Raw genomic sequence first — 22281 nt, forward strand, 5'->3', positions numbered from 1 at the left:
CATTGAAATCAAAAGCTAATAACCACTGAAAAGCAGAATCTCCTCCTCAACCCACACTTCAAATGGATTCAAAGAATCCATTTTTGTATGTTGTTCTGACAGAAACAAATAAAATAACAATTTAGTCACAGTGCCCATTCATTCTACTCATGGAAAACCAGGCAGGACAGACCTGTTACCACCTTGCGCACAATGATAATTCAACTTTTTTAAGCAGATCATCAGAAAATTTAATTATAGTTGGAGGCAAGTCAAATGTATAACAAGAAGAGATCCACAATGAGAGAGAAACACATGAAGAACCAAATGAAACCAAATGAACTTATATCAAGAGGAATCCCTAATTTAAAATTGTATTTCTCACTAATACTCACCTTATCATGACTTAGGTTTTAGAAACAAACAAAAGCCCTCAGATTTGCTCAGAGAGACCATTATCCTTCAAGTGTAATACAGATGCTTTGGTCAAAAACCTGGCATATTGTAATTTCAATTAATAACCTATATAACAGTAATTTATAGAAAATAAGATAGATATTCTACCAATTTATTAATCACACACATAGACATCAGAATTTGAAGCATCGAGAAGACAAAAGGTTAAAGTTGTTGATTTTGTTTTTATGTACTTAAATTTGTTTATTTTTACATATGTTATGATTTCCCCTATATTTTAAGAACACTTGAAATAATGGAAGAAGTGTCTAAATAGAAAAATTATGAAAAAAATTCACTAGATAGGTCATTTGATTATTTAAAAATTACTCTGTGAACATATAGTCAGAAGGTATGAATGCTTATAGTAAATTAATGACTTCACTAATTTCTGAGAAATCATAGTAATAGCAAACAACTATTTGTAAGATATGTAATATTTAGCCAATTTATCAAATAATTTTAGTAGAATTTAAACCTTTTACAGTATGGATTCCTATTGACCAGTCTCTGCAGAATTGAAGACCTTCTTTTCCTTTTCCAGTGATATCGTATGATACCTTAACTTACCTTATTTGAATATGGTAATATTTTGATTCGTTTAAATGAATTACGTAAACTAAATAATAAAGAAATAATTTTTCATTGTTTTCAAGGCCAAAAAAGTCATGAATCAATAGCCTTTTACTACATTTTGATTAATGGCTATAAAAGTTGCTTATTAATTTTTATTCTTTTTCCTACACTGAAAGGAAATATTTATTAGCATTAAAATAATTTTTCTGTAGCTTCTAGAGAAAATTACATAAAAGTCTGTTTTTGAAAACTGTGAAAAATAAATTTAGTTTCTCATCTAATCATCCCAGTTCCAAAGCACTCAGAGTAGACCAGGCAACTTAATAACTAATCTAATAAATTTTAATAACGTCCAAATGCCATTTGCAATTTCTAATACTAGCATTTTAGTAATATGGGGAACTAATTTGATATGGAAAAAGTAGTTCAAATGATTCTAAAACACACATACTATTTGTGTTCTTACTTAAGGTCAATAGGTCACACAGATGCAGGCTGAGAGCTTACATTAAATGCATCCAAGAAAAAGATTATTAGAAGTATCATACCTTTGGGACATAATCTTATAGGCATCTGGCAGATAGCATCGTATATTCTCCATCTGAGCAGGGTCAGAGTCACAAATTTTGTCATCAGTCCTCCCATAGTTGGCACTTTCTATCATGATGACATCTGTTCCTGGACAGCGGAGCTCAATGGGGTAGCTCTCACAGGAGAGCTCTCTGCGGACCACAGCCATCGGAATTGGGGCACGGCTGAAAGCTACAGGAAGGAGGAAGAAGAAATGTAAGTCGTCTTTATTATGCACAAAGGAGAAGTACACGTGTTTGCCTATCCAGTGTTTGAGATAAACTAACACCAAAAACACAAACTGGGCGCAATTAACAATTTTAACAAAAATAGAATATTTCTCACTTCAATAACTTTATTTTTAAAAATCTAAGAATAACAGATATTTCTTAAAAATACTATCTAATACAGTTTTCGTATACATGGGGGAAAAAAACCCTCTGGATTTTCTAAAATTTTGGCTGTTATATGAAATAAAGACTATAAAGAAATATTACCCCCCTCTCCCCCACTCAAAAATATTATCCAGTTTGTAGAGAAAGATTCTCAGGTAAATCTCAGGGGTAACATGCATGTGTTTTGTTTTATTTTATAGAAAGTATTACCCCAAAATTGCATTTTTGTTGAGTCATATCGTCTTAAGTATTCTATTTCAACTTTAAAACAGTTTTCATTTTTCAGTAATAATTAACATAATCAGTGCACTTTATGATTTAATTGTAGGGATAATAAGTGTTCTACAAGAAAATAGAGATTTGTATGGAGAAAAAATAAATTTTCCTTCAGCTCCCTCCACACACTTTCCCCAGCCCCCACCACCACTGTCAAGAGATAGAACTGTGATGACTCTCCTACTAGAATTTTCTACAGAAAAAACAAATAGACATTGTAAGGTTCCTCCTACTCCTTTTTACATTTTATTCAGGTATAACACACTACACATGTTGTCTGATACCTTTATCTATTTATTAATTTAATGGATATCTCTTTTCATCTGTGTATTGTAGCCCTCAGTTTTAATGGCTGCATTATATATACCTATAAACATTATACAATTGATCTTATGTTGATGGGCATTTGGGAATGTTCGACTGTTTTAGTCATAATACTGCAAAAAAGCATAAACATATCTGTATACCTTAGCTATAGTATTTTAGAAAAATATATAGTTATCCCAATATATTTTATAGTATATTTTTATACCATAAATGAAATTGGTGGATCAAGAGGGAAATAAATTTCAAGTTTGGCAAATGTCAACAACTAGATATCCAAAAAACTTAATAAATATGCACAGCTCTACCAGGATCACTTTTCATTTCAAAATTACATATTACCAATTCCCTTAAATTTTGCCGATGCCGTAGACAAAGAATGATACAGTGTCCTTTTTAAATTTTTTCAGTATTCTATTTGTACAATGAAACATATTTTCATGTTTGTCAATCCTTCATATTCCTTTTATTTATGAATTGTTTGCTTATATTTATACACGGTTTGCTATTGTAAAAGTTCTTTTTATAGCAAGAAAATTTTAAAAATATCCTTTATATTGGTGGCAAATATGTTCTTTTAGTTTGTTGTTTGATTTTAGATGTTTGCTGAACATATATATTTCATCTTTATACAGGGAGTTACCCATCTTTTCATGTCAAGTTTAAGTTTCCCACTCCCAGATTGTGAACATAATCAGTATATTATTGGAAGAAAGTCAAATGTTTAATTGTAATAACTCAGGTTTTCTTTTAAAAGCATAGAAATGAAATTCTCAATTAAGTGTTTACCAACTATCTAATAAGTTGATTTCTACATAAGAGATTTAATTATGGAAATAAATTGGAAGTATAAATATGCATTAATATTTTATTAATTCACTAATGTGTACATATATAAAAATATGTATTTAAATAAATATATGCAACTTTTATTGTGGCTCTCTTACTAAGCATGAAATGTGAAAGGAAAGGAAGGGAGGAGAGGAACAAAGAAGTGAAAATAGAGTAGAGGTGGGTAAGAGAGAAATTTTATTCTATAAATATTTTCACTTGAAACTTAGAGGAAATATTCGGTTTGTGAAACCATAACTATTATTTCAAAATTGAGAATGACATTAGTTTTTACCTCATTTCTATAAAGTTTTGGAAAAGCTATAACTGTACCATACACCCCATGTATAACTTGTGAGCAGGTCACTTAAAGTTCTCAAGAAGCACACACAGGTAATTCCATTCTGGTTGTCATTCAACATCTCCTTTGTGTCCTCTCTCTCTCTCTCTCTCTCTCACGCGCGCGCGCGCGCACACACACACACACGCACACACACACAAGAATCTAGCACATCCACAGCATTCATGGGAGAGTTAACATAATTAGAGGTTGGTTGTAACATTATTTTTAACATTTGGTCTTGAGCCAAAATTTTGACAGGATATTCCCACAATAGAGAGACAATGCATTTCTATTGTTTCTAAAATAAAATATCCTTGTTTATCTATCACTCTGAAATTAGATGGCTGTTAAAACATGAAGTCCTTTTTAATAATGAGATTCTATTTTCAAGGATAAAGATATTTTCATTACTGTACTTAGTATTTTAAGTAATGGAATCATTGAATGATAAAAATATTCCAATTTTGGCAATCCAGTTTCCTGATTTGGTCAATTTAAATAGGATCATAGAGGTTGTTTTTGTTTCTTTGGTGTTTTTATTTTTTGTTTTTAATAAAACGTTTTGAAATCAGAATTTCCAGTAAATTTTTTAGCATTTGCTAAAAGGCAATTTGTTTCTTAACTTCAGTATAACTATTTAAAAAATACCATTGAAACTGCTTCCAAACATTGAATTGATCTGGCTATATTTTAACTTAAACAATTAAGTTAAATTAAGTTAAAAAAAAACAAGCTAATTTAACAAGGAAACAAAACAAATAAGCAAATCATACAGTCAAAGCATCTGTTTGACTAAGTGGACAATTTGGTTAATTAAATTCATCAATTTTTGTCAAAACATGTGTATGTAGACATAGCTTTATTCTGGTTCTCAACTGTCAAAAATATGATTTAGAACCAGACACTAGACAGTTGCAAAGTCAACTAAAATGTGGAGGCCAAGATTTTCCATGTATCTCTTTTGACCCTGTAAGAATTATGCAAAAGTGATATATATATATGGCAATTTTTACAGAGAGCCAGAGTTGATTTGTGGATGCTTTCTTCCATTTAACATATAATTGCATTTGTATCAGTAACCTAGTGATAAACTGCACTCCTAAATGATGGATGCTTTGTTTAAAGGAATGTATTACTGGAAACTATAACATTATCTAATTAACTATTTAAATTACTTTTAATTATGTTGCTAAATGCTTTAATCAGCAACGAAAGTCCAATGGGGGAAAAATATGCTTTAAGTTAAAAGTTGTGTTGTTTCTTGTTTTTTAACCATTCAGTTACCGTGCTAACAAGAGACAGATTTTCCCTAAAGATTAAGACATGGAAAATGTCAACAATTCAAATGCAGGAGAGTCCGTGAAATCATCTATTACATACTGTATCGGAGTAATGTTACATTGGGCATTGTGAAGTGGCTGTGGAAAAATAATGTGAGGCAAAGAAGGCATATTCTAGAACTCCTTCTCACTTTTATTCCATTTGTTAATCTGTTATAACAAAAAATAGAGTATTATAATTTGATGTGTAATAGGTATTAGCTGAATAAACTGGAAAAATTTCAGATGTAAAATCTGATAACCGGGTACTATGTAGTATATACTATGGAACTACCCACTGACCACAGAACTAAGGAGTCATGGATGAAATTAATCTTCTCCTCTAAGATGGCCAGAAACTCAGCAACTGCCCGCGTTCCATGGCAAACACACACCTAATGAAAAGTGCTCCTGGCCAGGGATTAAATAACAAGAGAAGAAACCCCCTCTTCTTGCTCACTTGTTTGCAGCACAAACTACTTCATGTTTTGTTTTTCTGAGGCCTCAAGCACTCTGTTGTTGAAACCTCTTCTTTCTCTCTTTGGCCTCTCTCTTCTACTGTTAAGCCCTCTTGGTGACATTTGACTCAAAATGCCCTAAGTCCTTGGTGAACTGTGGATGGTAATAACAAAGACACCGGTCTAGGGACGGGAGGTGGAGGTGAAGGCAGAGAGTAAAAGCTGGTGGCCAAATACTAGTCAAATGATTCTTTATGGATCCCAACCAAGTACGGGGCTCAGAGACCTGCTAGGAGGACCTTAGGGTTTTAGAGGCGAGCTTTCAAAGAAGGGAATGTTACTTGAGACATAGGATTTTAGGGCACAGGATATCTGTCAATAAGAATAAGGCTAAACACAGACACAGAGGCAAGCAGCCAGTTAGTTGAGTGACAGCATAACCCGGTGTAATCAATTATGTTTTAAATGTGGTGAATTTAAGAAGTCAGAATAACATAAAAAATTTTCAACTATTAATTGGGTTCAGAAGTAGAATACAGGCTAAAATTATGGTAAGGACATGAAGTGGTGTACTGGGTAGCTATAGAGAAGAAGGGGATGGCTGCAGAAGTTGGAATATCCATAGCCACTAAGGAGGAGAAGAGTCCCACAGAGAGAGGCTCTGTGGATCTATTCAAGGAAGAATCTGATTAAACAGACTAAGCTGCCTACCACTTACCTACCACTGCTTTGAGGATAAGGAAACTTACTTATAGGACAGATGAATCTGTGTGTGTGTGTGTGTGTGTGTGTGTGTGTGTGTGTTTGCATGCGCATGCGTGCACAAGCACGTGTGCATTTCCCCAGGTCAAGTCTTCAATGCCCTATTTAAATCTGGTTGGATTTTCCATGAATTATTCCACATACTTAAGAACCCATTCAAAAAAATAAAGCCTGTAGCCTAATCTGCATTTAGCAGAGACTGAAATCTTCAGCCTGCTCTATGTTTGTTATGAATATAAAAATATTAGCAAAACAGCTTATGTTTGTGTTTATCTTCCATTCCTTTACCTTTGTGCTTTGTTTAACCCAAATCCTGTGTATTGAAATAGAATTAAATCTACCAAATAATTTTTTTTAAGAATGGATAGGAGAATGCAAAATAGAAGGCTATTTTGTGGCAGTAAGGACAAGATGATTGCTTTCAATGAATAATGACAGAGAACATATTTGATCTATATTTAGGAACAAAAAGAAAACTGCATGATTGGGTGATTGGCTGAACAAGAAGAATAAAAGGGAGGGTAACACAAATAACTACCATGCTTCTGGCATAAGCAAATGGCTAGATTATCGTGTCATGAACAGAATCTGGTAGGAAGTTGAATACAGGTTAATGACTCAGAAAGGAGATCTTTATAAATTTGAAAATTGTAAGGTAGTATCTGAAATCAGAGCAGTAGATAAAATAACCTAGGGAGGGAAATACAGATTTTCTTAAAGAGGTCCATATGGCAGTTTTCAAATATGTTGACAATTCTTGGACAGTTCTCCATTTTTATTCCCTTTTCATTTGAAAAGACACTACTTAGGCACTCACTTCTAATGGACATGATGTGGTAGAAATGAGTGTGTGATTTCCAAAAGTAGTTCATTAACAAGATACTGCAGCCTGAGGCTCTCTCTTGATCACTCATTTTGTGCAAAGCCAGTCACCACATCTTGAGAACACTGGACCAGCCCAATGGAGAGGTCAATGGAGAGGACAGCCAAGCAAGGCAGGTTGGTCCTCCAAATACCAGAAATCCTGTTTTTGAGGAAATACAACTCTATGAGAGACACTGAGCCAGAATCAACTAAGTAAACTACTCCCATATTCCTAACCTAAAAAACCAGAGCAGATGCTAAATGCTTATTGTTTCAAGCCACTGAAGAAATGTTTAAAAGGTGGACCCTGAAACCAGTAGACAGATATTGAAGAATTATCAAATCAATAAAAGAAAAATATGATGAATGACCCACACAGAAAGTCTAATATTACCATCCCTTTGCTCAAATGATCACTTAGACCACCAGATTGAATATATATACATATATAATTTTATTTATAATTTAATTTATATGAAAAAATATACAAATAAATGTGTATACACACACATACAGTTTTCAGCACTTAAAAATGATTATTACTAGGTGCTAAGAACATTTTTTCCCCTGTATGTCAATAATCATGGGGTGGGGGGAGCTCTTTTGAAAACTTTAAAAAAGGAAAGAGATCGGTCTCTTATAAGAAAAAAAGTAAAACTATTTGTAAATCACAGTTAATGATTTTAAAGGTGTTTCTTAATTGTGGAGAGGGAAACAACTATCTGAAAGTGGGTTAGTTTCTACTTATCACCAATGACTTAAAAAAAAACAAAAATAAAACATCATTACTTACATGCTGCCCCAAAGCAAATACGTCCAATTTTAAGTTTCATGAGAACCTATGACATAATTTTCTTAAGTATGTGTATTTTCTCTGTACCATTTTACATGCCAGCACACTTATCCAAGTTTTAACAAATGTGCTCTGAAAGTCAAGTCTGAAATATTTGGCAGCAAAAAATAACATTTGAAACCCAATGAAATATCAACCTATCATGTACTTTCTTTAAAAGTACATCTGCTGTTGGCAAGGATGTGGCGAAAGGGGAACCCTCGTACACTGTTGGTGGGAATGCAAACTGGTACAGTCACTCTGAAAAACAGTATACAGGTGTCTCAAAAAGTTAAAAATAGAACGACCCTATGACCCAATTGTAGTATTAGGTATTTATCCAAAGAATACAAAAATACTGATTCGCAGCAGGGGGCAGAATGTTGATAGCAGCATAATTAACAATAGCCAAATTATGGAAAGAGCCCAAATGTCTATCGACTGATCAATGGATAAAGAAGATATCATATATATATTATATATATAAATATATATATATATATAAAATATATATCTCCACTACAATATATATATTTCGAATACACTGAATTTCAACATATTTATTTCAGCAAAAAACACATATAATTTAAATATTATAGTATTTAATTAAGTGTTTCACAGTGACAATTAAAACTGAAGAAATAACCTGGGGTGCCTAGGTGGCTCAGTCAGTTAAGCATCTGACTTTGGCTCAATGCTGACAGCTCAGAACCCGGAGCCTGCTTCAGATTCTGTGTCTCCCTGTCTCTCTGCCCCTCCCCTGCTCACTCTCTCTCTCTCTCTCTCTCAAAAATAAATAAACAAAACTAATTAAAAACAAACTAAAGAAATAACCAAAGGCAATTATGGTCTGAATGGAAAATACAAAACAAAGCGAAATAAATAAAATAAATAAATCAACAAACCCCCCAAAAAACATGAAATTTAAAATTTCTGAAATTACATGAAAAAAAAGTACTACTGAGTGGAATATTATAAAACAGTTAATGAATGTCAAGCTATTCTTTTGACTTAAGGAGCTTTAGCATGAGGGTAACATTAATTGTGCTTTTTGAGGATACATATACAACATGGTGGTCTTCAAGTGAAATTGTCCACACAGAGAATGTCTAAAAATTTAGCAGCCGTTTGAATAAATGAATTCATATCTACTTGTTATGACTTTTCAACATTCAATAAAATTATATTCCACACTATCTTCCAATTATATTCATGAGGGATAAAATTTCTAAAACTGTGTCAAATTTCACCTATAACAATTATTCCAATCTTTTTCTAAATGTCAAAAACTCAAAACTGGCTGTTCAATACGTTCTTAAGAGTACAATTTATAATTTCAAGATAAATAAAAACTCAGTGAAAAGAATTACACAATTAAAAAAAAAATAAAGAAGATATGCTAATGTAATTCTCAATGCATACTGATCACCTACAATGTGGCCACTGGGAGTTATTAACCATAAGGCATGGGTGTTGTTTAAATTCTTCCTCCACACTGGGGATTATCTCAGACCAAGGAGTGGTTCTGCACAGAATGGGATTCCAAAAATCTGGTAGAAGGAGCTTCAGAGTTACCACATAAAATCAAGAAAATGATGAAAATTCACGTGTGTGATGGTTAATTTTATGTGTCAACTTGACTAGGCTACAAGATGCCCAGGTAACTGGTAACATATCATTTCTGGGTGTGTCTGTAAGGATGTCTCTGGAAAAGAGCATTTGATAAAGTATGTTAATAAAGAAGATCACCCTTACCAATTTAGGTGGATTATCATCTAATCTTCTGAGGGCTCAAATAGAACAAAAAAGCAGAAGTATGAATTTGTTCTCTGCTTGAACTGGTATATCCATGTTCTCCAACCCTCTGACATCGATGCTTCTGGTTCTCAGGCCTTTAGACATAGACCAGGATGCACACTTAGTGGCTCTCCAGATTCAGGCGTCTGAACTCAGACTGAGACTTACACCATTGCTTTCCCTGGTTCTCAAGCCTACAAGTTGGACTGGAATTATGCCACTGGCTTTTCTGTGCCTCTAGCTTGCAAACACTAAGTCATGCGGGGCTTCTCAGCCTCCATAATTACATGAGTCAATCCCTCACAATAAATCTCTTCATACTAATATTATATATTAGAATATAATATAATATAATAAAATATAATATATATGTGTGTGTATATGTGTATCTTTATATCTTTATATACATCTATATCTTTGTATATATATCTTTATATATGTCTATATACATGTCTATACACACATGTCTATACACACACATATATATACATATATATATACATATATATATGTATATATATATAACATATACACACGTATCATACCCCTAAATATGGATCCATATATATGGATAATTGTGATATATAAAATGTTATAATTTCAGAAATTTTATTCATCAATATGGCTGGAAAACAATCTGGAAAACACAGATTAACAATGTGAGTGTAGCAAGTCACAAAAACCAAGAGATGGTATCCATGATTACTAAAAACAAAAGGTTACAGGATAATGACACCAAGACCAGAAGAGTAAAAGTCTGGAGCAAGGAGGACAGATGGGGCAGAGGATTTAGAGCAAAAGTACTGAGAATCTTCCTAAGTGTCTCCAGAGAACTCCAGAAGCTTGTAGTTAGAGAATGCACACACCTATGCAAGGCTTAAAACATCATAAAGCACAATGAATTATGTAGAACCCATTAAAAAATAACGGAATGATAAGTATGTGCTTGGGTGCTTAAAAAAGATTTCTTGAAGGCAGCAAACTTGAGTCGGACATTAAAGATGAAACAATATGTGAATACAGGAGGAGAAATAACAAAATATTCCATACAGATCAAAATTCTGAGTAAAGAAAGAGGTATTCAGAGTTCTGAGAGGATTTCAAACAAAGATCTGCACCTCCTTGTTCACTGCAGCATTATTCTCAATAGCCAATACATGAAAACAATCTAAGTGTCTACTGATGGACAGATGGATAAAGAAGGTGTGGCATATATACATACATAATGAATTATTATTCAGTCATGTAAAAGAAGGAAATCCCTCCATGTGTGATAACATGGATAGATCTTGAGTATATTGTGCTAAGTGAAATAAGTCAGACAGAAAAAAGACAAAGATCACACTTATATGTGAAATCAAAAAAGCCAAACTCATAGAAACAGGGAGGTGAACAGTGGTTGCCAGAGGCTGGGAATGAAGGAAATAGGAGGACGGAGGTCAAAATCCATAAGCGTCCAATCTTAAGATGAGTAACTTCTTAGGATCTAGTGTACAACACAGTGATTATAGTTCACAATTCTGTATTATGACTTAAAGGTTGCTGGGGTAGATTTTAAATGTTCTTACCAGAAAAATAAATGGCAATTATGTGAGGAGATGAAGATATTAACTAATCCTATTGTGGTAATCATTTTACACACGTAAGTACATCAGTCAATGCACTATACACTTTAAACTTACACACTATTATATGTCAATTATATATCAACAAAGCTGGGTTAGAAAGAAGATACATTCACAAGGGAATCAGAAGCAGATGGCAGAACTAAGCAGTGGTCAAATCAGAAAGAGCATTAAAATCAGATTCAGAATACAGTCCAAATTATATAGAGCAGTGTTAGATTACAGTGTAATATGATATCATAACTATATTAATATAATTAATCTTAAAAAGCATTAGCCAATAGATTATTCAAACAGTAAAAGATACGAGATAGTAGAAAGAAAGATAACAGAGTGTGCAATTAATGAGGAAGATGTTGTGATGAGGGTGAGATGATGATGATAATTGCTGACATTTATCAAGTGCTTTCCATGTGCTGGTGCTTTAAAAGTATCATTGCATTTCAAAACCAAACAATAAAGGCTTGGCAATATTATCATCCCTATTTAGTACACGAGGAAACTGCAGCTTAGCCAAAAATGGTAAGGATGGGAGGGATGGGCTAGAAACTTATGTAGGTAACAGATGCAATGACTCTCCTTGTGTGCCACACAGAGAAAACAAAGGAAGGGGGCTTCTCCTAGGAAACACATAAGGCAATAGGAGAATATCACCCTAATAATCAGTAATACAAAGTTCACAGATTCTCACTGTTTTAGTGACATGAAGTCTAATTCCTGAATATAAAATGTAAATATTCTATTTATTGTGCCTAGCAAGGTTTTTTGTTTGTTTTATTTTAAATAGCATAAAACATAATAGCATATTATTACTTTTACTATTCTGACAATTCTAAGAAATTCTTTCCTAACACTTTGATATTATATCACAAAAATTAATATGAAAATTTCTTTGTGTAAAAACTGCAGTAAGATGGAAAATCATTACTTAATTTTAAAATGTGGCATTAATTTTCAAATGTAGTATTTTACTTTCACTGCAGCATATAAATAGGTAATGTTCTTTATTTCAAGTCAACAAACCTAAAGTTTATCTTATTATTTTTTATTTTTTTATGTTTATTTATTTTTGAGAGACAGAGAGAGAGCCGGGGTGAGGCAGAGACAGACGGAGACACAGAATCCGAAGCAGGCTCCAGGCTCTGAGCTGTTAGCACAGAGCCTGACACGGGACTCAAACCCACGAACTGTGAGATCATGACAGGGGCTGAGGTCGGACACTTAACTGACTGAGCCAGTCAGGCACCCCAAAGTTCATGTTATTCTTATATTACAACCAAGGAAATCTGTAGTAATACAGATTCTGACAGAAGAAATGCGTAAGAAATTTAGTGAAGGGTAAACATGAAATTTTGAATGAACAGTGATGTCACAGATTAAAACGGAGCAAAATTTAATTCTGAAGGAAAGAATTCCTAAACAGTGAATAAATGCTCTAGGTCACAGCACACACCATTCAGAAATACATAGGCAGCACTTCCACTGGCTCCCTCCTCCCCATCCCACCACACACAATTCACCCGAAAGGATAGAGATTTCAGTAGCTTATAATTTTTTGTTTTATCCTAAAGAGGAGTAATACTAAGGCATTTCTTTCTAACACAGCAGCATAAATCTTCTGCAGAAGAGCCCTGGTAATAACCTCTTGGGTAATCTTCAACACCGAAAAACATACAACAGTTTTTATGTAAATCATTCACCCACAGCTCTATAACAGCTTTTATTTATTTTTATTTATTTATTTATTTATTTATTTATTTATTTATTTATTTATTTATTTAATTTATTTATTTATTATATCCACTCACCCAGTGTTGAACTGTTAGTACCTATGCAGTCCACCTGGAAGTAGAACATTATACCTAGCCATAAAGAGCCTGACCAAATCTGTTAGCTCAACACTGTTACATTTTCTAACCAAAGATCTGGATCATCTGTTTAGAGCAGCTAAAAGTTACATTCATGCCACTGGAATGTATTTGTTGGGAATAAGTATTTGAAAATTAACTGTGCTGCTTACAGAATGAAATGTTTATCCTTTATTTTATTGCCAGTGAAAATATTTATTAGCAATGTTTTCAAGCAAATAGATTTTCATTAAGAAGTTGACTCACACTGAATAGTAAAAGTAAATCCTGTCTTAAAGACTGGGAATCTCTAAATATTTAATAATATCAGTAAATGAGGAAATGTATTAACCAACCCAATCTCTCAACCTATAAAACGTCCAGATCCTTGCCAAATACTCAAACTGTGGGATAAGAAGGGTAGCCAGCTAATTTTTTTTTCATAAACACCGATGACAATTTTCTATCCAAAACAGAAAGAAAACAGGATGAGAAAAAGCCTAGCCAGAATGAAACTACAGATGCTAGGCAAAACAAACAAAACAAAACAACAAACAAACAAACAAACAAAAACAGCACAAACTGGATAATTCTGGACAATAAGTGAAGATCTTTTAAGTGAAAGTGAAATCTCTTTGGGCTAGTTCAAAAATGAATTCTCACCTGCCACCATTTTGAGGCAAAGCCACCAGAAACACTCTGGATACACACATTTTTATCTTCTTTTTAACAACCATAAAAACAACACAAATATCCTGAAAGGCAGAAAAGCTGCTCACACACTTAAGATTCTAAAGCCTTATAAACTGACTTCCAAACCACATTTGAAAAAAAAAAAAATCACAGGAAATACGTGATAAAAGCTAGACCAAGGATTATTTGTATCCGTAAGAAAACTGTCATGAAATGACATAGGGCATACAGAGCACACTTGTATATTTGTTCATCTCAACCACAAAATATACCATTGAGGTTTGTAAAGCATATTTTCCCACATACAAAAAAAAATTAATAAAAATTCTTTATAGAATACATCTTCAGGGACAAAAGCAAGTTTCTTGAAATAGGTTAAAGTCAAAGTCACAAACATCCTCCCCAATGTTTCCTCAAATCATTAGACAAATAAATTGTGAACTAAACAGGCATTTTCAAAGTGATGGTTGAGAAACACATTCTGTTATGCCTCAATGATCAATATCAATTCTCCACATCAATGATTAACTTCATTTACTCATTCAACAGACATAAATTGGGCACTAGGACAGTGTCAGACACTGTTCCAGATTGTGGGTATTCAATGGTCAATAAAACATTGATTCATGACCTCATGGAATTTGCCATATAGATGGGGGCAAGGGATAAACATTAAATAAATACACAAATAATTAAGTCCCCAAATAACCATGCGAACCATGATGGAGAAATAGAACAAAATGTGATACTCTGAGAGAAAATAGCAGTGTCACCAAATGCTAGCTTGAACAACATGTCTGTCTCTGGTGTACCTAAGAGAGTTCAGAGTGTCCAAAATGATTTTCACAAGAGAATTTTCAAAATTACTAAAGCACAAGTTCAAAATCTCATAATGCTCTGTTATTCAAAATGAATTACATCATTAAGTCTTGCTCAAACTCTTTTTCTTTAATTTTTTAATTCATTAAGTGTACTCTTTAATGGTTTATGTTTATTTTTATTTCTTTTTTTTTATTTTTGAAGGAGAGTGAGACACAGAGCATGAGTAGGAGAGGAGCAGAGAGAGCGGGAAACACAGAATTCTAAGCAGACTCCAGGATCTAAACTGTCAGCACAGAGCCCTATGCGGTGCTTGAACTCATGAACCATGATATCATGACCTGAGCCGAAGTTGGATGTTTAACCGACGGAGCCACCCAGGTGCCCCGATAAGCGTACTCTTTAACTCCCACCCCCTATTTCCCCTATCTCCTCACCCACTTTCCCTCTGGTAACCATCATTTTGTTCTCTATAGTTAAGAGTCTGTTTCTTGGTTTGTGTCCCTCTTTTTTCTTTCTTTGCTCATTAGTTTTGTTTTTTTTTTTTTGATTTCACATATGAATGAGGTCATATGATATTTGTCTTTATCTAACTGACTTATTTTGCTTAGCAGTATACTCTCCACCTCCAGCTACGTTGTTGCAAATGACAAGATGTCATTCATTTTTATGGCTAAATAATATCCCACTCTGTGTGTGTGTGTGTGTGTGTGTGTGTGTGTGTGTGTGTGTGTATCACTTCTTCTTTATCCATTCTTCTATCAATAGACACTTTGCCTGCTTCTATAGTTTAGCTATTTTATATAATGTTACAATAAACACAGGGATGCATGTATCCCTTTGAATTCATGTTTTTTTTATGGTGTTTGTTTGTTTGTTTGGTAAATACCCAGTAGTGTGATTCCTGGATCAAGGGAACTTTATTTTTAATTTTTTGAAGAACCTCTATGCTGTTTTCCACAGTAGCTGTACCAGTTTGCATTCCCATCAAGAGTGCAACAGTTCCTTTTTCTCCCTATCCTTGACACTACTTGTTGCTTCCTGTGATTTTTATCTTAGCCATTCTGATAGGTATGAGGCAATATATCACTGTAGTGTTGATTTGCATTTTCCTGATGATGAGTGATGTTGAGCAACTTTTCATCTGTTGGCCATCTGAATGTCCTCTTAGGAAAAATGTCTGTTCGTGTCTTCTTCCAGTTTTTTAAATTAGATTATTTGTTTTGGGGGCATTGAGTTGTAGCCATTCTTTACGTGTTTTTGGATACTAACCTTTTATCAGATATGTCATTTGAAAATATCTTCTCCCATTCAGTAGGTTGCTTTTTAGTTTTGTTGATTGTTTCAACTGCTGTGCAGAAACTTTTTATTTTGAAAAAGTATTTTGCTTTAAATTTTTTTTTAATGTTTATTTTTGAAAGAGAGACAGTGTTAGCAGGGAAGTGGCAGAGAGAGAGGGAGACATAGAATCTGAAGCAGGCTCCAGGTTCTGAGCTGTCAGCACAGAGCCCAACATGGGGCTTGAACTCATTATCTGAGAGATCACGACCTGAACCAAAGTCGAACACTTAACCAACTGAGCCACCCAGGTGTCCCTGTAGTATTTTTCCTTTTATTCCCCTTGCCTCAGAAGACATTTCTAGAAAAACATTGCTATGGGTAATGTCAGACAGATTACTTCTTGTGTTCTCATCAAGGATTTTTATGGTTTCATGTCTCACATTTAGCTCTTTAATCCATTTTTAGTATATTTTTGTGTATGGTGAAAGAAAATGGTCTAGCTTCATTCTTCTGCATGTGGCTGTCCAGTTTTCCCAATACCATTTATTTAAGAGACAGTCTTTTTCTTATTGTGTATTCAGTCCTCCTTTGTTGAAGAGTTACTGACCATATAATTGTGGATTTCTTTCTGGGTTTTCTGTTCTATTCTATTAATCTATGTGTATTTTTATTACAGTAACAAACTGTTTCAATTACTTCTACTTTGTAATATAACTTAAAATTTGAAATTGTGATACCTACATTTTTTTTTGAGAGAGAAAGAGACAGAGAGACAGAGAGGATATGAATCCCAAGCTAGCTCCATGCTGTCAGCACAGAGCCTGATGTGGAGCTCAATCTCATGAACCATGAGATCATAACCTGAGCCAAAACCAAGAGTTTAACTGACTAAGCCACCCAGGCATCCCACACAGGAGAGTCTTCAAGAAACTTAAATTTATTATGTTGAGATATGTTCCCTCTAGACATAATTTGCAGAGGGTTTTTATCATAAATGGAGGTAGTACTTTATCAAATACTTGTTCTGTGTCTATTGAAATGATCATATGGTTTTTATTATTTCTCTTATTGATGTGACAGATCACATTGATTGTTTTGTGAATATTGAACCGCCCTTTTGCATACCAGGAATAAATCCCACTCGATCATGATGTATGATTTTTTTTAATGTATTGTGGATTCAATTAGGTAATATTTTATTCAGGATTTTCGCATCTCTACTCATGAGAGATGTTGGCCCATAGTTGTCTTTCGTTCTTTCTTTTTTTTTTTTGTGGTTTCATTATCTGGTTTTGGTATCAGAGTGATATTGGCCTCATAGAATGAATTAGGAAGTTTTTGTCCCTTTTATAATTTCTGGAATAGTTTGATATGAATATGTATTAACTCTTAAAATGTTTGGTAGAATTTGCCTGTGAAGCTATCTGTTCCTAGATTTTTGCTTTTGGGGAGTTTTTTGACTACTGAGTCAAACTCTTTGCTGGTATTCCGTCTGTTCAAATTTACTATTTTTTCCCACTTTGGTTTTTGTTAGGTTATAAGTTTCTAGGAATTTATCCATTTCTTTTAAGATGTATAATTTGTTGGCATATAGGTTTTCATAATATTCTGTTATAATTGTTTGTATTTCCATGGTATTGGTTGTTATCATTTTTGTTGAGTCCTCTCTCTCTCACTCTCTTTTTAATGAATTGTGCTAGAGTTTTATCAATTTTGTTGGTCTTTACAAAGAAGCAGGTTCTTGTCTCATTGTTTTCTCTCTCTCTCCAAATATATATATTTCCTTCCTTCTGCTGGATTTGGGTTCTTTTTTCCTACTTCTTTTAGGTGTAAGGTTAGGTTGTTTATTTGAGATTGTTCTTGTTTCTTGAGGTAGGTCTGTGTTGCTATAATCTTCCCTTATAAAACTGCTTTTGCTGCATCCCATTGGTTTTGGATTGTTGTGCTTTCATTTTCATTTGTTTCCATGTAATTTTTAATTTCTTCTTTAATTTCTTGGTTGACCCATTGGTTAGTATCATGTTATTTAACCTTTATGTATTTGTGCTCTTTCCAGATTTTTTCTTATGGTAGATTTCTACTTGCATAGAATTTTGGTCAGGAAAAATGCATGGTATGACTTTGATTTTTTTTTTTATTTGTTGAGACTTGATTTGAGGTTTATTATGTGATGTATTCTGGGAAATGTTCCATGTGCACTTGAAAAAAAATGAGTATTCTGCTGTATTAGGATAGAATGTTCTATCTGTTAAATCCATCTGGTCCAGTGTGTCATTCAAAGCCACTGTTTCCTTGTTGCTCTTCTGTTTGAATGATCTGTCCATAGATGTAAGTAGAGTGTTAAAGTCCACTATTATTTTATTATTATCAGTTATTTCCTTTATGTTTATTATTAATTGTGTTATGTATTTGGGTGCTTCCATGTTGGGTACATAAATATTTACAGTGTTATATCCTTTTGTTAGATTGTACCCTTTATTATTATACAGTGCACTTGTCTTTTGTTATAGTCTGTATTTTAAAGTCCATTTTGTCTAATGTAAGTATTTCTACCTGATTTCTATTGAGGTCCATCTGCATGGTAAATGTTTCCCCATAACCTCACTTTTTTTTTTAATTTATTTTGAGAGAGAGAACATGTATGCAAGTGGGGAAGAAACAGAGAGAGAGAGGATCCCAGGCACTAATAGTGCAGAGCCTGATGCAGGGCTTGAACTCACCAATGGTCATTTCAGGCCCTGAGCAGAAGTCAGATCCTTAACCAACTGACACACCCAGGTGCCTCCCATACTCTCACTTTCAATATACAGGTGTCTTTAGGTCTGAAATACACCTTTTCTAGGCAGCATACAGATAGAGGAATCTTGTTCTTTTTATCTACTTTATTGCCCTATATTATTTGTTTGGAGCATTTAGTCCATTTACATTTAAAGTAATTATTGATAAATATGTATTTATTGAGATTTTGTTATTTGTTTTGTGGTTGTTCCTACAGATTTTCTGATCTTTTTTCTCTTGCTCTCTTTGATGGTTTATTGGTCTTCTTGAGTGATATATTTGGATTCCTTTCTCCTTTTTTTCTTTGAATATCTATTACTGTTTTTTGATTTGCAGTTACCATTAGGTAGCTTTCCATGTAACATCTTCTGTATATATCAGTCTATATTAAGTTGATGGCTGCTTAAGTTTAAACCTTTTCTTTATTCCTTTCCCTGGCAACATTTTAGGTATGTGCTGTCTTATTTTACATCTTTTTATTTTATAAATCCCTTGACTTATTTTTTGTAGAAGTATTTATTTTTACTGCCTTTATGTTTTTTACTTTCAATACTCTCCCTTATGGTCTTTCCTTTCCACTCAAAGAGTCCCATTTAATACTTCTTTCAGGGATGGTTCAGTGGTTATAAACTCCTTTGGATTTTGTTTGTCTAAGAAACTCTTTCTCTTTCTATTCTGAAATGACAGCCTTGCTGGATAGAGGACTCTAGGCTGCAGATTTTTTTTTTTCCCTTTCAGAACTTTAAACATATTATGCCACTCCCTTCTGGCATGCAAAGTTTCTGCTGATAGTCTCATGGGGTTTCCTTTGTATGTCTTTTTTTTTTAATCACTACTTTTTGCCATTTTGATTATTATGTGTCTGTGGACCTCCTCAGGCAGAATTTTTGGGGGCGGGGTGGATCACTGTGGCTTCCAGATGTGAATATCTGTTTCCTTCCCCAGATTGGGAAAGTTTTCAGCTATTATTTCTTCAAATAAAATTTTGCCTTCTTATTTCTTTTCTGAGATCTCTATGATGTACATATTATTATACTTGCTCAAACCCTTAGTAGAGGAGGCTGAAAATGTATTATTATGAAAAGACATTTACTTGAATCAAGTAGTTGTTGAAGGAGAGAGCAGAAAGGATAATTACAGTCACAAATGGCTTTCTGCACTTCATACCAAAAAAAAGGATAAATGAAGAGATACATTGCATTTATTTTCCTACTTCAATCAAACCATATCACTTTGTAAGAATATTTAAAGAAACATGATAAAAAGAATATGCTCATTTATAAGTAGATTTTCAAACATTTGATCTAATTGGCATAGAATGTCGTAAATATTCTTAAGAAAGTAGCTATGAAAAGATGTAACCTTTAATAAATAATATAGAGGTGCCTTCTAATATTAATAATAAATTATATACTGAGGTAGTCTAAAACAAGTTTGCTACGCTATTTCTAAAAGATTTATGTGAACAAAGATATCTTACAGATTTTAATAAGTCCCCAAATTATTATTTCAGGATTACAAGGTAAAATGAAAGTTATTTTTAATGAATCATTTTAATACCTAGAAATTTGCTCAACTCCAAGACATAAATATATTATCATAAGTACATAAATCTGAAATTATTTCTTAAGTTGACACATTTTCCTGTCAACCATATTGCATTCACTAAACTGAACTTTAATTATATCTTGCCGATCAACTATTTCATATTCATTTTTCATTTGGATATCCTCTAGTATTTCCAACATCCTCATTTAATGTTGACTCTTATTGATATATTTCCTTATTTTTCAAAAGGCTTCTGTTTGAAGATTTTTTTTAACTAACTTGTCCATCAAATTGATAAAGTGAGTCCAGAAGGCATTTTGCCAACTTTAATATTTTAAAACTAAAATTTCAACTTAATTACTAAATTTCTAAATTGATACACTGACAAATATTTATGAATGACAAGTATATACCTCATTGCATTTATCCCACTTATGCTTGTTTTTTATGTAGAAGAATCACAAATCACATACTCACATACATGCATATATTTGCTTTATGAAAATGTGCAGTTTTAACCTATTTTCTTACTACTACTGATGGTTTAAATCTGACAGAGCCATATTCTTTCTCTTATTTTGATTTCAAGTATGCTTTTAAGGTGACCAGCTGCCAGTATATGTCTTAGTCATAAAACAGAGTTAGGCTGAATCACAGAGGTCACTTGCTTTAAGAATGAACATATTTCACTTTAAACAAACAAGTAAAAAATAACCATAAATGTGTTTTTTCAGTGTTCTTAATTTTTTCTTGTTTTTAAACTTACTTGGCCAATGATGTGTTTTTTCTTCTCCCACATAAACTTTTAAGAAAAAGAGATCCTTGGTTATAAAAAAAAATTAACTATCATTCCATAATAAAATGAGGAAAATACCTAGTTTTCTACAGTTAACATGCTTTTGTCTGGTTATGTTTTATATCTGTCCAAGCCCATAGCATAATGAATACAATGTAGCAGTTTTTTTATAGATACATGTTTAATGCAAGCCAGTAGAGGTTTCTTTAAAGTTGTTTTTTTATATTCATCAGTTTTAATTGAACAGCCTCTTCTTTCAAAGTCTCTCCAAAAAAGAGATCCTATTCTAGTTCATAAATTGATGAGAAAGTGAGAACCGTTTGACTTCTATTCACAGACATATAATTAAATACGACATGAATGTCAATTTAGGGAAAAAAAAATCCCTTACATCATATAATGGATATAGAGGTTTTCCTGAAAGAGAATGGGGAGATGGAAAGAAGCAGAAATCATATATATGTTCACTCAGTCACTCTTACTCAATGTGCATTAAATGTCTATCGACTGTGCATGAAATATGTTTAGGCACTTGAAAGTTTGACAATGAAATTAAAATGTTTTCTATTCAGGGAGCCATGACTAAGATTAATGCAAATATATTTAAAGTGTGTACTAAAATAAAAATTAAATCCAATTTAACTAATTAATAGCTCTTATTTGGAGAAAAAAAAACACAAAAACTTAGAGCAAATCTGAATCTTTCCTGAAAATTCAAGAGTATAAAATATTAGGGCCAATACAAGTAATACCATACATCATATTTATTTTATGGAATTATATTTTCAAATATGACAGAACAGATCCTGCTGGATCCTAATACCTAACACTGCTTAGCATGCAGTGGGTGCTCAATTTTTATTGAATAAATAAATGTCTTTACATCTCTAGTTTTCTGCACTAATAAATAACTGTCACATTGGGCCCATGATTTCACTCAGAAGACCCATAAATCTTATTTCAGAAATGCACTAAGAATTTGGCACATAAAAAAAATATGAATTTTTGGCAAAAGATGATCATTTACATAAAGATGCTTGGAGATTCAAAGTACCAAAAGCATTTTGTTCTTTGGGTGGTCTCAAAGATGAGGTCATATCACAGAATGGGAC

General features: G+C 33.1%; 1 protein-coding gene across 25 annotated transcripts in view; it reads right to left on the reverse strand.

Annotated features, from left to right (window-relative positions):
• ADGRL3 (adhesion G protein-coupled receptor L3) overlaps positions 1 to 22281 on the reverse strand; it is an 818271-nt gene that overhangs the window by 416910 nt on the left and 379080 nt on the right. For all 25 annotated transcript variants that reach the window (XM_053217310.1, XM_053217313.1, XM_053217311.1 and 22 more), the window contains one exon: positions 1560 to 1773. In XM_053217310.1, coding sequence (XP_053073285.1) covers positions 1560 to 1773 — 214 coding nt within the window. The remainder of the gene's footprint in view (positions 1 to 1559; positions 1774 to 22281) is intronic.

Source organism: Acinonyx jubatus, chromosome B1 (genome assembly GCF_027475565.1).
Source record: "Acinonyx jubatus isolate Ajub_Pintada_27869175 chromosome B1, VMU_Ajub_asm_v1.0, whole genome shotgun sequence".
In the NCBI taxonomy this organism is placed as follows: Eukaryota; Metazoa; Chordata; class Mammalia; order Carnivora; family Felidae; genus Acinonyx; species Acinonyx jubatus.